Source organism: Leucoraja erinacea, chromosome 4 (assembly GCF_028641065.1).
Source record: "Leucoraja erinacea ecotype New England chromosome 4, Leri_hhj_1, whole genome shotgun sequence".
Classification (NCBI taxonomy): domain Eukaryota; kingdom Metazoa; phylum Chordata; class Chondrichthyes; order Rajiformes; family Rajidae; genus Leucoraja; species Leucoraja erinaceus.
In genome coordinates, this window is record NC_073380.1 from 94,210,032 (window position 1) to 94,227,877 (window position 17,846).

At 45.1% G+C, this 17,846-nt stretch overlaps 1 protein-coding gene across 3 annotated transcripts in view; it reads left to right on the forward strand.

Moving 5' to 3' along the window:
- The first annotated feature begins 580 nt into the window (after positions 1-580).
- nsmce2 (NSE2 (MMS21) homolog, SMC5-SMC6 complex SUMO ligase) overlaps positions 581-17,846 on the forward strand; it is a 127,251-nt gene continuing 109,985 nt past the window's right edge. The window contains exons 1-2 of one of the 3 annotated variants that reach the window (XM_055634822.1): positions 581-712; positions 10,994-11,155. In XM_055634822.1, the coding sequence (XP_055490797.1) occupies positions 11,011-11,155 (145 nt within the window). In that variant the 5' untranslated portion in view covers positions 581-712; positions 10,994-11,010. Of the gene's footprint in view, positions 717-10,993; positions 11,156-17,846 lie in introns of all 3 variants that reach the window. The other 2 variants (XM_055634823.1, XM_055634824.1) reach the window with 2 other exon arrangements.

The window sequence follows — 17,846 nt, forward strand, 5'->3', positions numbered from 1 at the left end:
TACATTTGTTTAGGGAGGAGCTGCAGATCCTGGTTTAAACAAAATGCTGGAGTAACTCAGTGGGTCAGGCAGCATCTCAGGAGAGAAGGAATGGGTGACGTTTCGGGTCGATATCCTTCAGTTTATCAACATCTAGTAATTTCGCAGGATTGTACTTTGAAGGGGTTGTACTTGGGAGATTGTTACTAAACTCTGACACTGCAAACTTGCACCATTGATATGGGATAATACTTTTATGGTATACTCTTGGTTTTTGGTTTCTTGGTCCTCCAAAATATTCCAAATGGAATTTAAACTGGAGGTAGTGGAGGAAGGATTTAAGCCAGAAAGGGTTTTTGGGAAGAAAGAGCTACCTCTAATAGTGTACACACTTGAAAAGCACTTTTTAAAATTGTGAAGTAGTTCAGGGTGTCACACAGCACCTGTCTTGGTTTCAGGACATCCTGAAGTACTTTCCAATTTAAAACAAGTGCTTGCCCAAGACTTTCCACCTGTCCGCCATTGGCCAGTGGGAAAAAAGAACCGTCCACCGGAAACGGAAACGTACTAGATTTGTAGTTCCGTGAGGCGGGTATCGGAAGTTAGGAAACGGGAAAGCGGAAGGATGAAACTACAAGTCCCAGGGTGCTCGGCGCACGGAGCCATTGACGGCCATTTGAACAGGGAGGCGGCGAGGCCGAGTATTTGTGGGCACCTGAAGGCGGGCGGGTGAGTGAGTGAGCCGCGTTTATGTGTTTCACTTTGCCAATGCTGCTAAACTAATGTAGGCTTGTTTTGTGCAGGGCTTTAGCGAGGGTCAGAGTTGCAGTTTACATAATGTGTCGGAAGGAACTGCAGATGCTGGTTTAAACCGACGGTAGACACAGAAAGCTGGAGTAACTCAGTGGGACAGGCAGCAGCATCTCTGGAGTGAAGGAATGGGCGACGTTTCGGGTCGAGACCCTTCTTCAGACTTGCTGCCTGTCCCGCTGAGTTACTCCAGCTTATGTGTCTATCTTGCAGTTTACATACACGCACTAAGAACGATGACAGAGATAAAGACAACTACATTCCGTGGGAGAGAAGCAAACAATGTATACATTACATTTGTTTAGGGAGGAGCTGCAGATCCTGGTTTAAACCAAAGATTGCTCCTCTAGAATCTTTGGTTTAAAAACACAATGCTGGAGTAACTCAGTGGGTCAGGCAGCATCTCAGTAGAGAAGGAATGGGTGGCGTTTCAGGTCGAGATCCTTCTTCAGTTTATCAACATCTAGTAATTTCGCAGGATTGTACTTTGAAGGGGTCGTACTTTGGAGATTGTTACTAAACTCTGACGCTGCAAACTTGCACCATTGATATGGGATAATACTTTTATGGTATACTCTTGGTTCTTGGTTTCTTGGTCCTCCAAAATATTCCAAATGGAATTTAAACTGGAGGTGGTGGAGGGAGGACTTATGCCAGAAAGGGTTTTTGGGAAGAAAGAGCTACCTTAAATTTAGTTGTATATGGTAGGGTGAAGATTATTCCATGCTTTAATTGTGCGGGGGAAGAATGAATTGCTGTACACATCTGTCTTGGTAGCTGGCATCTCAAATTGGATCAAATGCCCTCCTCTGCTCCTAATTGGTTTGGGTTTGGTGTAGGTTTTGTAATCTATGTCGAGCTGACCATTTAACATTTTGTAAAAACAGGTCAAACGGTGAGCTTCACTGTCTTGTCTTGGAGAGGGTTCCACCCCAGTGAATTTAGAAGTTTGGTAACACTCGCTTCTCTCTCATAGGTGTTACAGGTGCACAACCTTTTATCCAAAAGCCTTGGGACCAGACACTTTTCGTAATTCAGAATTTGTCGGTCTTCGGAATGGAAATTTTTTAGCGTAGATTTTAATGGCTGGCTCAGTGGTAGAGTGCTCGGCTCATATCCGCAAGGTCGCGAGTTTGCGCCTTGATCCCGGCAGTTCCTCGGTCGCGAGTTTGAGTCTTCAATGTCGTTTTTTCTTGCAGAATAAATGTCTGTATTAAATGCAGTGTGTTGAATGAATTCCTGAATTTATAAATGTGCCCGCAGCATTGAATCACCCCTCGCACTCATGTCACCCTAGCGGGGCTACATGCCCTTAGGCGGCCTAGCTCGGGGATTCAATCCCCGATTGAATCCCCGAGCTAGGTCGCGAGTTTGCGCCTCGATCCTGGCAGTTACTCGGTTGCGAGTTTGAGTCTTCAATGTAGTTTTTTCTTGCAGAATAAATATTTGTATGAAATGCAGTGTAGGAGAGGTGTACTGACTGTGTGGGCAGAACTTTGGAAGTGATTGCCCACCAGTCTAAAAAGCCGCTGTGTCTCCCTGTCCCTGGGATAGCAGGGGGCGATCAAACAGCACAATACCCCCCTCCCCCTCCAACTCCAGAGGAATCCTCTCCCCGATGGGCCGCTACAGCGACAAGTGGCAGTTTGCCCACAGCCCGAGCTGCGCGACCCCAAGAACATGACGTACCTTGCACGCCATCAGCTTCTGCCCCTACGTGTTCCTCTGGAGTTGGAGCGGGGCTGGGCTGGAGTTGCTGCTGGCTGTGGGTCTCTGGGATCTCCGTGCTTGCAGTGGGCCTGGAGGTCGCTGTCCTTACGTTGGTCCTGACGTCTCCGGTCACCCCCCTGGACTGGAGCTGAGACTGGGAACTGTACCGCCCTTGCCCCCTCCCTCTGCAACTGCAAACAACCCCACTCTCCTGCAAGGGCGGCACAGTTCCCGGAGGATAGCAGGTGGCTGGAGACGTCAGGACCAACAGGAACCCGCTTCCCGATGGGCCCCTACGACGCCCCGAGCTGCGCCCCGTCATCCGCAACCCAGGTTCCTCTGTTGGAACGGGGCTGGGCTGCTGTTGGCTGCGGGTCTCTGGGTTCTCCGTGCTTGCAGTGGGCCTGGGGGTCGGTGTCCTGATGAGGGGGCGCAGCTCGGGGAGCGGCTTCTGGTGGTCCTGACGTCTCCGGCCAGATTGCAGTTTTCCTCTGGAGTTGGAACGGGGCTGGGCTGCTGCTGGCTGTGGATCTCTGGGATCTCCGTGCTTGCAGTGGGCCTGGGGGTCGGTGTCCCGTTGGTCCTGACGTCTCAGGTGACTGGCACTGTGCTGCTGGCATCGCCGACTTGAAGACAGTGCAAAGCCCCCGCGCTGGTGCAATGAGCGGGGAGCTGGAGAGGGGAGGGAAGGGGTCACACACATGGCCGGGAAGCAGAAGGGTGTAGGTGGGGTGAAACTGAAGGGAGCGACAATCTGCTGCTGCCTGCACGCTGAGTTAAAAAGTTCCCACGCAAGACTCACGATACACTGTGTACACTGTGTATTGTGAGTCTACCGTGGGAACTTTTAAACTCAGCGGGCAGGTAGCAGCATATTGTCAATTATTAACCCTCCCGCGCAATATACCCTCACCTTCTCTTTTATGAATGGGGATTTAGTTCCCCTTTCTTCGAGGACCGACCGGAGGTTCCGCTGTCACCTCTGCGGGCCGCCCTCGGTAAACGTTTTCAAGGACCTTTCTTCAAGGACCAAAAAAAATGTCCGCTATTTGGAGGTTTTCGTTATTTGGATCTTTGGATAAAAGGTTGTGCACCTGTAGTAACAAATCAAGCTACCTGTCTTTGGACACATTCGATGGAAGAAATGTTTTTATTTGTGTATGGGTCCCATGCTGCAACTGCAGGGCTCGAAATTAACGGTTGCCCGGGTGCCATTGACCACTCAAAGCGCCGCCGGGCAACTAAACACCGAGTCATTTTGCCCGGCTTGGCAACCAGATACTGGTTTATACCGAAGATAGACACAAAAAATTGGAGTAACTACGCGGGTCAGGCAGCATCTATGGAGAAAAGGAACGCGACGTTTTTTGTTGGCGGTGACGGCTGTATTGCGTAAGAAAGATATTAGGTGCGTGGTGACGAAGTGTCGGAGCGAATGATGGGCCCCGAACAGCGGCAGCAGCGGCCGCGATAGCGGCTTCGTCACCTCCTCCCCCCGCACCCCGCCCACCCTGATAAGGGTTGCTGCTTGCAAATCCACTACCCGGCGCTTAAAGGAAAGCACTCCCGCACGCCGAGGTCGGGAGGAGGGAGGGAGGGGGAGGCCTCGGTGTGCGGGAGGGTTTGTTTTGAAAGCAGTTATCCCGTTGTCGGATTTGCAAGCCTCTATTCAGTCCTCACTGACATCCCCTGTGCTCCCCTCCCCATCTTTCCCCCCCCCCCCCCCCCCAATCTATTCATCCTGCGCTGATCACCCTATCCACCTCACATTAATTCTCCTGCCGCCATACCCCCGCCCCCCCCCCCCCATCCATCGTACACTGGTTCCCCAATTCACCCTGTACTTACCCCTTTCCCATCCATCCTGCACCTCCTCCATCCATCCTGTGCTGATTTCCCCATCCATCCTGTACTAATCCACGCATTAATCCCGCACTGACCCACCCTCCATTTACCCTGCACCTTCCCCCATTCATCCTGTAGTGTTTTCCCATTCATCCTGCACAGACCCTCCGATCCACTGTACAATTTTTTTAATCCAGAGAACATCTGGGTTTAGTCACGAGTGGATATGGCCCATCTTGTGTTTAGGGATGAGCTCAAAGTTGATGGAATTATGCAGCCTTTGGAGATGTTCAGAACATTTTGACCTCTGGTTTTTCACAAGTGATGGTGTCCTTTAGCTAATTAGCAGTAGCAGAGATGGAATCTGTGCTGACACTCAGCTGCTATGAAATGGTTGTCCAGAGGTAACACAGCAGTTTAGTTTATTGTCACGTATACCGAGGTACAGTGAAAATCTTTTGTGATGTGCTAATCAGTCAGCGTAAAGACAATACATGATTACAATCAAGCCATTTACAGTGTATACATACATGAAAAGGGAATAACGTTTAGTGCAAAGCAAGGCCAGTAAAGCCTGATCCAAGATAGACACAAAATGCTGGAGTAACTTAGAGGGACAGGCAGAGAGAAGGAATGGGTGACGTTTTGGGTCGAGACCCTTCTTAAGGAGCTCTTCAGGAGTCTGAAGAAGGGTCTCGACCCAAAACGTCACCCATTCCTTCACTCCAGAGAAGCTGCCTGTCCCGCTGAGTTACTCCAGCATTTTGTGTCTATTTTCGATTTAAACCAGCATCTGCAGTTCTTTCCTGCGCACAAAGTCTGATCAATGATAGTCTGAGGGTCACTAATGTGGCAGATAGTAGTTTAGGACTGCTCTCTAGTTGTGATAGGATAATTCAGTTACCTGAGAACTGCTGGGAGGAAACTGTCCCTGAATCTGGAGGTTTACGTTTTCACACTTTGGCCGATAGGAGAAAAAGAAGAGGCAGTGGCTAAGGTTCGACTCGACCTTAATTATGCTGCTGGCCTTCCTAAGGCAGCGTGAGGAATAAATTGAGTCAATGGAAGGAAGGTTGGTTTGTTTGATGGTCTGGGTTGCGTCCACAATTCATTGCAATTTCTTGCGGATTCAAAGCAATGCAAAAGTCAATTGGCTTGAAGGTGTAATCAGTACTTCCTGTTCCTTCTGTACTTCCTGTACTTCTCTAATTCCTGTTTCTTTGTATGGTTTTAGAGGATTTTAGAAGATTGAGGGAGGATCTTATAGTAACTTACACAATTCTTAAGGGGTTGGACAGGCTGGATGCAGGAAGATTGTTCCCGATGTTGGGGAAGTCCAGAACAAGGGGTCACAGTTTAAGGATAAATGGGAAATCTTTTAGGACTGAGATGAGAAAAACATTTTTTACACAGAGAGTGGTGAATCTCTGGAATTCTCTGCCACAGAATGTCGTTGAGGCCAGTTCATTGGCTATATTTAAGAGGGAGTTAGATGTGGCCCTTGTGGCTAAAGGGATCAGGGGTTATGGAGAGAAAGCAGGTACACGATACCGAGTTGGATGATCAGCCGTGATCATATTGAATGGTGATGCAGGCTCGAAGGGCCGAATGACCTACTCCTGCACCTATTTTCTATGTTTCATGACCTCGTCATAGTCATTCGGTATGGAAACATGCCTTTCCGCCTAAGTTATTCATGACAACTAAGATGTTCATCTCAGCCAGTCCAGTTTGCCCACATTTGACCCATATCCCTCTAAACCTTTGCCATCCCTGCTTCTGTCCAGATGGCTTTTTAATGTTGTTACTCTACCTGCCTCATCCATTTCCTCTAACTGCTCCTTCGATATATGTACCACCCTCTGTGTAAAAAAAGTTGCCCTTTAATTTCCTGTTAAAACTTTCTCCTCTCAACTTAGGTTTGGAAGCGCCAATGTGAAGAAAGGATCAACATGGCAAAAACCTTGTTATATAACTTTAATAGTTTCAACTAGATTAAGTGGGACCCGTTGGATCCCATGTTCACACTGGAGGGCTGGTCCCCCAATGCAATATTACACCTCTCCACCAATTCCAATATTGGTGGCCAGTGGGGGTGAGGGGGGTTGCTTTCTGGAGCACTAGTATGGGTGTTGTGGGCCAAAGGGACTGGTTTCCAGAGGGCTAGTATGGACATTATGGGCCGAATGGATTATTGGGATGGCAGCTTGGTCACTCAGGCCTGGTGGTCTGGCAGCTCGGTCACTCAGGCCTGGTGGGCAGGCAGCTCAGTCACGCAGGCCTGGTGGGCTGGCAGCTAAATCACTCAGGCCTGGAGGGCTGGCAGCTCAGTCTCTCACACCTGGTGGGCTGGCAGCACAGAAACTGCCAGAAATTCTTCCCAAAACAGGTGAGAGGCTGTGAGAGAGAAGGCGGAGGGTGGAGCATCAAATTTAGACATTTTTCTATGCAATGAAGGAGGAAAGTCTATCCTGGCCTGGATCTCACAGGGAGTCAATGAAGGGAGGGAGAAAAATACTGGGGTGAGGTTTAATACTTGCAGGGAGAATACTTACTGATGGGCTAAAGGGACTCCTCCTCGGCTAGTACAGGCCTGATGGGCTGAAGGGGCTCTTTTAAAAAGAATCTGTGTGAAATCTCCGTAAAAGGCACTTTTTCTGGACTTTTCCTGGCCGGGCATGGGCCTTTTGGGCCAAAATGCTCCTCTTGGGCTAATACGGGCATTTGGGGCAAAAGGGACTAGTTTCTCGGCTAATAGGGACCATGTGGGCTGAAATTAGTGGTTTCAGGCAGGCAAAACATTTCATTTACATTTCAATTTCAAGCACAGGGCAGGCCAAACAATTCATTTCATTTATATTTCCATTGCAGTTTCAAGCACAAGGCAGGCCAAACAGCCAATTGCATTTTCATTTAATTTCCATTGCAGTTTCAAGCACAGGGCAGGCCAAAGCTCATTGCATTTTCATTTCCATTTCAATTGCAGTTTCAAGCACAGGGCAGGCCAAACAGCTCATTGCATTTTCATTTCATTTCCATTTCCATTGCAGTTTCAAGCACAGGGCAGGCCAAACAGCTCATTATATTTCCATTTCATTTCTATTTTCATTGCCGTTTCAAGCACAGGGCAGGCCAAACAGTTCATTGCATTTTCATTTTTTCATTTCCATTGCATTCAAGCACAGGGCAGGCCAAACAACTCATTTGATTTTCATTAAGGGCTAACAAATCATTTATTGCAAGTACATTGCACTCACAATTCAGTTGATTCTCAGTTTAGAATCACAGTCGTGGCCTCTCACTCGCGATATTCCAAGGTGACTGACTCGTGTCCAGGCATCTGGGGTTTTATAGTCCTGCCCCCCCGGAAGGGGCGTTACCTTAATTATGGTGATTGACAGGCGAGAGGACCAATCAGCTGATCTCAAGATTTTTTAAACACTCATAACTTTTTTATTTTTAATCGACCGGGAAAATTCTCAGGGTTGCCACAGCAGATGAGGACTGTGAGTAAGACGGCCAAAAACCATAGCGATATAGGGTAGTACTTTTTTCTAAAATCAATATACAGCGCAGACAAGAAGTGGTCAAGATGAGACTTGTAGTTATATAGATGACCATGTGGAAGAAAAATTAAAAATAATGCAGCAATATTTTGGATAGTGTCTGTGATCATAGTATTACAGCACAGAAATTGGATTGATCAAGCATTGCTGATCTTATCCTACTCTACTATCTGTTTTCCCTTTAAAATTTTTACTTTTCAACCTGAACAAATTTTCCTTTTTAAATAGGGATTTATGAATTCTTGTAGTCGTGCATCTTACCTCAGCCCTTTTTGTCATGGCCGTATTGCATGGAAACCGTCCCTTTGGCCTAGTGAGCCCATGCCAATCATCAGATACCCATTAATCCTACGCTGATTCAACTTTTAATTTTCCCCACAATTCCATTAACTTCCTCCTCCCATCCCCACTGATTCCCCAGATTCTACCACTCTCCTAAATGTAACAATTAAGGGACATAAATCTTTTACCAAACCATTCCCATTGGGCAGTCTCAGATAATTATCTTTTACCAAGACCAAGGATCGGTCTGTGCAATGTGGGACATGAGACAGCAGCATAATAGGTGCAGTCTCAGAGAGATCATAATACATTTTATTTGTAAAAATTGGTACTCCTTTCAAGAGTTAAGTGCTGCAGAGTGATTTACTTTTTTGTGGAACACTTTGACCACACCTAAATAGTGACCATTGTCCACACCATAGAAGGTAAGTCAAGATTGAACTTGGATGTGCAGTAATTGAAAGTGCAATGCCGCGAGAACAGCAGCATACAAATTATAAACACAATCATTATTGGGCTGGTCTTTTACTGACCAGCATAAAGGAAAAACGTTATGTCCGTTATCATGGTTAATCAGTCCGACTCTGGGATTAAATTCTTGTATTTGCCAAAATTGAGTAGCGGCTGGACTCCTGCTCTCACGTCTCTGGAAGTGTTGTATAGTGCTGCAGAAGTTCCCATAATGCGTTCAGCCAAACGCACTACTCTCTGCAGAGCTTTTGTCCTTGAGAGCATATTGAACCAGATGGTAATGTTCACAAGATCTTTCCACACAGTAGAAGCACTGGAGGATCCTCGGAGACACTCTGGGCCTGAGGTGGTACCTGCCTTGCCTTACTCTGTCTGTGATGACCATTGTCCTCAGTGATTATTTTAAAACAAGGTATCGTATCCACAGGATCCCCATTTGTACGGTCCTATGATGTGAAGTCCATGAATCGTTGGGGGGATTTTTTAGGGTTCATGATGGCTGATCTGACGTGTTCTGAACTGCAGTATAACACAGAACCTTGTCCTGTGGGAGCTGTTCTCAGACACTCACGCACACAGAAATATCAGTGGTAGCTGGGAAAGCATGAAGGTGGTGAAAGGCACTGTCTGGAATGACCAGTCTTCTCCGGTGTTCCAGAGCAAGGCACTGTCCATGAATGAGTGAAACAGGTTAGATGCCCAAGAGAACCACCTAAGCGGAGTGCAACCATAGATTTGCATGGCTTCATGCTATTTTCATTTTACCTCGCAGGTCAGCGCTTACAATTTTTAACAATGATTGTAATACATGCTGTGAAGAAAATGGTTTACTTTCATGAATGAATTCTGTGTTTATTTCCCATTCTTGTTCTTGAGAAGTGGAGGAGAGAGCTGTTGCCTTGAACCCATGCACTCTATCTATAAATACTGAAAAAGCTACTTATTTTAACTACTAAACCAGGTTCGCTTCTTAATAAACAGACACCACACAAACTGTTTGGTAGACCAGTTCAAAACTTTACTTAACATCGGCCGATGGAAGGGAGCGAGAATTCCAGCTAAGTGACCAATGTAGACACTTAACTGTCCCCAGTCCTCTTCCCTGAACAACAGAATTACATTGCCTTAAATAGGGTTTTTTTTGTCCCCTTAACACCTTCCACAGACATTAATCATGTCAGAGGTACAGGAAAAGGTTTCCACAGATTGCATCACATCAAAGGCCTTTTGTTGCCAAGATATGAAAACATTGACCCATCATTTTATTTCCACTCCCTGGTTTTTCTATGTCACTTGGTCCCTCTTAAACATAGGCCATTTTATCTCCATGGTCACTTGGTCTCATAAACATAGGTGGGTTTTATGGCATTTTACTTCAAAGATATCTCTAGCTCCTTCTCTCTGCCTGTCACTTGGGAGACAATGTTATAGGATTTATTATCTCACACACCCCGCAACCTGAGGAAAGCCTAATTTGACACTAAATGTAAGCTGTAAGCTAGCCCAGAAACCAATTTAATATCTTCTTATATTTTTAACTAAAATTCGGCTTCATCAATACTTCCATGGTGCTGGTGGGCAGGGAGTTCTTTTAACATTGAATGAATGGCATTTTTCCAAGTTTACAGGGTACAGAGAAGATTTACGAGAATGTTGCCAGGTCCAGAGGGTCTGAGCTATAGGGAGAGATTGAGTAGGCTATTCCTTGGAGCACAGGAGGATGAGAGGTGATCTTGTAGAGGTGTATAAAATCATGAGAGGAATAAATCTGGTAGACACACAGAGTCTCTTGCCCAGAGTAGGAGAATTGAGTAGGTTTAATGTGGAAGGGAAACCATTTAATAGGAATCCGAGGGGTAACATTTTCACACAAAAGGTGGTGGGTGTATGGAACAAGCTGCCAGAGGAGGTAATTGAGGCAGGGATTATCCCAACATTTAAGAAATAGTTTGACATGTACATTGACAGGACATCGAGACGTCACCCATTCCTTCTCTCCAATAGATGCTGCCTGTCTCGCTGAGTTACTCCAGCTTTTTGTGTCTAACATGGATAGGACAGGTGTGGAGGGATATGGACCAAACACGTGTAGCTAGGACATGTGGTCTAGTGTAGGCAAGTTGGGTCGAAGGGCCTGTTTCCATACTATCACTATGACTATGTCAGAATGGCAACTTGGAGGAATTTGTAGGGTATTTTTCTATATGCACCTTTATTTGGATTTATATTCCAATGACATTTGTGGAAAATAATCATTACATTAAAGAGGACTATGTGGATTATAGATTTGTTAAATCCACTGTTTAATTAGCTACTATTGCTGTTCATAGATCGACACTCAAACAAAATGCCTGGACGTTCGTCCATCATGCCTGTGATTTCCTTCAGCGCTGTGGATTCGGCTTTGTCCTCACTGAAAACATGTCACGTATCGATCAATACTGGAATTGAGGTTACAACTGACGTTGCACTAGCGCTTACAGAGCATGAAGGTAAGTGTGATGGAAACCAATTTTATTATGTTGATCTGGGGTGACTCGGGGATCAGTTCTGGGGTCTCTGTTATGAACTTGCATTAATGATATGATTAAAAAGTTGGCATTTCGCAAACATTAATTTGCTGATTTTTCAATGCAAAAGAACCAGCAGGCAATGCAAAGAAATACAGACAGGTTAAGCAGGTGGACATAAAGATAGGTGTAGGATGGAACGGAATGTGGGAAAATGTGAGGTTATGCTCTTCAGTAGGAAACATAGAAAAAATGAATAGTTTTAAAATTATTAAAAATAAGTAAATACTCGTGCATCGGGTAATCTGGTTCATAACACAGAATACAAGCATGCACATATTTTGATAATTTGGGAAAGCAATTTGTATATTGGTGCTTTTAATAAAGGACAAAAAAAAAACATTTATTGTCACATACACCAATTGGTGCAGTAAAATTTGAGCAGCCATGCAGCACACAAATAAGATAAACACAACACTTAAATTTTTTTACATAAAACATAAAAAACATCCTCCCACAGTGGAATCAGAGTTTCCCATTGTGAGGGAAGGCACCAGTTCAGTCCTCTTCCTCTGTTCAACCGTGGTTGGGGCCTATTGAGGCCTCAGCAGTCGCCGCTACAGCGACCAGATGTTTCAGGCCCTCGAACGAAAGAACACTCTCTGGGGCCCGGAGCCTCCGAATTGGCCGCTTCCTATCGGAGACCAATGCTCCTGAAGTCCGCAGGCCGAGCTGGGCGGAGATTCAACGCTGGCGACCTCGGCGAGATATCTCAGGCTCCGCGATGTCAAAGTCAGCGGCGCCAGCGGCTGGAAGTTCCCGCCGCCCGTGGCTGGTAGCTCCGCAGACCACACACAGCTCCACGGTGTTAAAGTCGGCAGTCCCAGCACTCCGAAGGTCCATCACGGCGATTTCCCCGTAAGGCATCGCTCGCTCCGCGATGGAATCCAGCGCTGCGCCGCTGCTGAAGTTGAAGCTTGGGCCGGTCTACGGCAGGAAAGGCGGAGCCGATCCAGATGGTAGGCCGCGACGAGGGGGCGAAGATGCGGCTTGGAGGAAAGACGGATCCTTGACTAGGAAGTGACTAAGAAAAATGGTTTCCCCGTCCCCCCATATAAAAAAGACAAAAGGCCTCCAAAAACAAACTTTAAAACGGACTAAAAATAACAAAAAGGGGAGTGGGTAGACAGCTGCAGGCGAGGCAGCCACACTCGATGGTGCCACCACTCGAATAAGGAGTTGGTGGATGTAAACATGTCTTGCTGAGCCTGGATAAGGCTAAGGTGAGATTTTATTTGAGGAACTGGGTAGTTTTCATTTTGGTGCCAAAAGAAAGTCTTCTTTGGCCTGGAGTTTATGCAGCATAAATTCATAAGATTCATTGCTGGGAAGAGAGGCGAGGAAATTTGTTTTATATTTACTGGAGTTTAGAAGAATGAGAATTTATATAGTCCTTGAGAGATACAGCGTGGAAACAGGCCCTTCGGCCAATTTGCCCACACGGGCCAACAATGTCCCAGCTACACCAGTCCCACTTGCCTGTGCATGGCCCATATCCCTCCAAACCTGTCCTATCCATGTACGAGTCTGTTTCTTAAACGATGGGATAGTCTCAGCCTCAACTACCTACTCTGGCAGCTTGTTCCATACACCCACCACCCTTTGTGTGAAAAAGTTACCCCTCTGATTCCTATTAAATCTTTTCCCCTCACCTTGAACCTATGTCCTCTGGTCACCAATTCCCCTACTCTGGGCAAGATACTCTGTGCAACTACCCAATCTATTCCTCTCATGATTTTGTACACATCATTGAGATATGAGATTCTGAAAGGAATTGTTTTGGCAGATGCTGTGAAACCTTTTTCTCCAGTGAACGAGTCCAGAACCTGTGCCCAGAACCAAATGCCATACTCTTGGGGTCAAAGATGAAATTAAGAGAAATGTCTTCATGCAAAAGGATGTAAATCTATGGAATTCACTGTATCAGCGAGGTATTTAATTGTAATTAAAGTTGAAATACTATTTTTTTGCAAACACTTAGTAAATTGAAGAAGATGCAAAAGGAGCTCAAAGCAGAATTTCAGCCATGATCTTACTGATTGCCTTTCAGCCTTTCATTGGAAATGTGAAAATAATGTAACCATAGAGGTTTCCCCCTGGTGTTTCCTCCCATAAACCAAAGATATGAGGGTTGATAGCTTACTTGGCCACACTAAATTGCTCAAGTGTGGAGGTGAATGGTAGAATCTAGGGAGTTGTTGAGAATGTGGGGGGATTAAATAAAAAAGGGTTTAATGTAGGATTGTACAGATAATGTAGATCACCAGAGGCGCCGGGGAGATGACTGCCCTGCCGGCAGTCTGTTCATATTTTCTTTCTTTTTGTTATTTTTTAGTTAGTTAAAAGTTTGTTTTAATGTTCTTCGGTTTGTTTTATGTGGGAGGGAAGGGGATCGGGGGAAACGTTTTTTCAGGTTCTTACCTTCCGGGAGACGTGATCAATTTTCGGATCACATTCTCCGGGCTCTGCGGCCTACCTTCGATGGAGCTGGAAGCCGCCTCGGACTGTCGCGAGCCCCACTGCGGGGTGCGGATTTTACATTGGAGCTGATCCCTCGCCTGGGATCGTTCCCACCGCGGACTCTAACATCAAAAGCTCGCAGTCGGGAAGCTCCAACGTTGTGGAAGTTTCGACCAGCCTCGACCCGAGGTTTGATCGCCCGGGAGCGGATCGCCTCGATGCGGAGGGCCCGAACGCCGCTGGCTACGGGAGTCAAGATCATCCCGTCAACGTGGGCTCGAGGCCCACGGCTGAGGAAGAACAAAAGGAAGGATTTGAACTTTATTTCACCTTCCATCACAGTGAGGAATGTGTAGGAGTCACTGTGGTGGATATTCATGTTAAAATGTTTTTTTGAGTGATCTGCTGCTTTTAATTGTATGACTGACCTAGCCAATGAAATTCCTCGTACGTTGCAAAACATACTTGGCGAATAAAGTGCGATTCTGATTAGTGCAGAATGATGGCTGATAGTTGGTGTGGACTGGGCTGAAGGGCCTGTTTCTGCGTGGATTCTCTCTGACTCAATGAGGTCTTTCCAGTATTTTTCAGCAGAGGGCAGTATTGACAATGGTATAAGTTCTTGCAATGAGAGATGTTTTGTACTCTGAACTTGAATCTAATGTTAACATTAAATTTAAAATTAAGCCTTGGTTTCTAGCAGTAATGTTTATCGATCTGGAAGAATTGGTGGAACCAGTGCTTCCTGTCAGAATTGCCAGCATGCATTTGTATAATTTCTGAAGTGCTCCAAAGAGTTCTTCCTCTCTGGAATAACAATGCTGTCCTCCTGTACAGAATTGAAAGTTTACAAACAATCCTGATGAAGTTGTTACCAATATACCAATATGTTGACTTTTTTGCATTTTCATTCAATCCCATTTAAGCCATCAATGCTGAATAGATGGGACATGAGCTTGCAGATGCTGGAACCTGGAACAAAAAGAAACGAGCTGTTGAAGAAACTCAGCAAGTCAGACAACATGTGTGGAAATAAAGAAAGAGTCAATATTTCAAGTCCTGATGAATTGTCACGACTCAAATCATTGGCTATCCCTTTGCCTCCATAGATGCTGCCTGACGCACTGGAGTTGCTCGATTTTGTACTGAATGGATGAACTGTCTTGCTCTCCTCTGCATCCCTACCCTCTCAGATGCCACTCTGCAGCCCATTCATTTATCTCAACAGGATATCAAAAAATGGATGAGAAGTTTTACATTGCAAAGGCTATGGGGTTGGACCACATTACAGCACCAATACTGAAGAACTAATGTCCAGAACCAGCTGCATCTGCAGGCAATCTGTTCCAGTATAGATATAACACGGGCATTTATCTGACAACCTGTTCCAAAGTTACCTGGGATTGCCATGTTCACAAAATACAGGGCAAATTACTCTGTTTAATGACTTGCCCAAACAATGTACTCTCGGCCATTAGCAAAGTGATGGAAACTGTCTTTGATAGTGTTTAGAAGCAACATTTGCTCACTGGTAACCAATTCACTGATGCAAAAGTGCTAAATTCCAAAGATGAGGTGAGAGTCATGGCCTTTGATATTAAGGCAGCGTTTGCATGACTTTTCTGGAAAAAAACTTGAATGTTATTTTTGTTGCAGTGTTCTTTGATATTCCAATTTATTTGACATGGTTTGACAAATTTAGCAAAATTTCAATGATGGTTGGTCACATTTGATCAAGTCGCACTGCAACAGACATGAGCTATGTTTATGTGTAGTTATCATTCGTCGTGATGAGCCTTGAGGGCAAGGCAAATATGTAGGTGTGGATTATACAAAGTAATCACATGTAAACCAAACTAAATTTGAATATGCTTGCCGTTTTTAAACTTTAAGGAACATATTTGCTAAAAGCATATGTATTTTGTCACTAAACTAGTAGTAGACAACGTTCTGTGTCAGCAATTAGTTCAAATCACAGAATTCAAAATTCTGGAGTGATGGAAGGTCAGCCTTGCTGTCACACCTGACTGAAAAGAAGTAAAAAAGGCCAAATACCAGATAAAATATAACTGGGCCTCGGGAACAGATAGTATCTCAAATGAAATCCTAAAACACAGAAATGAACAACTTTTGTTATTAATCGAGAATCTCATTGTCCACATCTGGGAAGAGGTTGGCCATGGGAGCTCAGATATGCCAAAATCAAGACAATCATCAAAGGAAACATGTCTGTGTAGTAACAACGGAGTGGATTTTCCGCTGACTGACACACAAAAGTCATCTCTTCTGAATCATCTTCCCAGTGCTTAAAGCGCCGCTTACTCAACTGCAGGGTGAAATCTTTCTACTCATCAAATTTGTCTGCCCACTGAAAATCATTGCCATCTTATGTTTGTTTCATGACATCACGCAAGCCATTTTAGTGACCAATGGTGTTCACGAGAGTCAATCAGTGTGAAGTCAAAAAAGGCTGCGTCTTTGCCTCAACGGTTTTCTCAATCTTTCTCATTGCACCTCACCTCCAAAAATCCTCTTGCAGAGGGGGAACTGATTTTTAGAACTAATGAGAAAACTTCAGCAACACTACATTCCTGAACCCAGCTCACATTCTACGAAAGTCCGCTAGGAAACTCTTTCCCCGCTGTGACGACTTCCCTCTGTAAAGGCTCATGGCGAGGCGCTGGAATATATGGATCACTTACCATATTTCAGGAGCTAATTCTCGGTGAATGCAGACATCAATGGTGAAATTTATGCTCTTGCTGCTCCTTCCCCTGACGGAAGAAGAATAGAGTTCTCTGTCCTTGCCTTTCACCCCACCAGCCTCCATTTCCACCATCTTTAATGTAATTCCATCACGTCGCATCTTCCCACCCCACTCCTTTCTGCTTTCCTTTCAATATTGGTAAACCCCTCTCATTTCATTGGAAAACACCAATATTTTTAAATTTTAAATTAATATTTAAAAGCTTGAAATGTACTATTTTGGAGCCTGTTTCGAGTTGAACAAATTTGCTGTTAGCAGGTAATGTTTCACGCAGGATACAGTGTAAGATATAACAGACATTTTTGGAATATTTTAAAATTCTAATATTAAAGATGGATTCAACAGTGGCTGAATGGGAGAAGCCAGAGGGTAATGGTGGATGGCTGTTTGTCGAGTTGGAGGCAGGTGACTAGTGGGGTGCCTCAGGGATCTGTGTTGGGTCCTTTGTTGTTTGTCATGTACATCAATGATCTGGATGAAGGGGTGGTAAATTGGATTAGTAAGTATGCAGATGATACCAAGATAGGGGGTGTTGTGGATAATGAAGAGGATTCCCAAAGTCTACAGAGTGATTTAGGCCATTTGGAAGAATGGGCTGAAAGATGGCAGATGGAGTTTAATGCTGATAAATGTGAGGTGCTACACCTTGGCAGGACAAATCAAAATAAGACGTACATGGTAAATGGTAGGGAATTGAAGAATACAGTTGAACAGAGGGATCTGGGAATAACCGTGCATAGTTCCTTGAAGGTGGAATCTCATATAGATAGGGTGGTAAAGAAAGCTTTTGGTATGCTAGCCTTTATAAATCAGAGCATTGAGTACAGAAGCTGGGATGTAATGTTAAAATTGTACAAGGCATTGGTGAGACCAAATCTGGAGTATGGTGTACAATTTTGGTCGCCCAATTATAGGAAGGATGTCAACAAAATAGAGAGAGTACAGAGGAGATTTACTAGAATGTTGCCTGGGTTTCAACAACTAAGTTACAGAGAAAGGTTGAATAAGTTAGGTCTTTATTCTCTGGAGCACAGAAGGTTAAGGGGGGACTTGATAGAGGTCTTTAAAATGATGAGAGGGATAGACCGAGTTGATGTGGACAAGCTTTTCCCTTTGAGAATAGGGAAGATTCAAACAAGAGGACATGACTTCAGAATTAAGGGACAGAAGTTTAGGGGTAACTTATGGGGGAACTTCTTTACTCAGAGAGTGGTAGCGGTGTGGAATGAGCTTCCAGTGGAAGTGGTGGCGGCAGGTTCGTTGGTATCATTTAAAAATAATTTGGATAGGCATATGGATGAGAAGAGCATGGAGGGTTATGGTATGAGTGCAGGCAGGTGGGACTAAGGGAAAAAAGTTGTTCGGCACGGACTTGTAGGGCCGAGA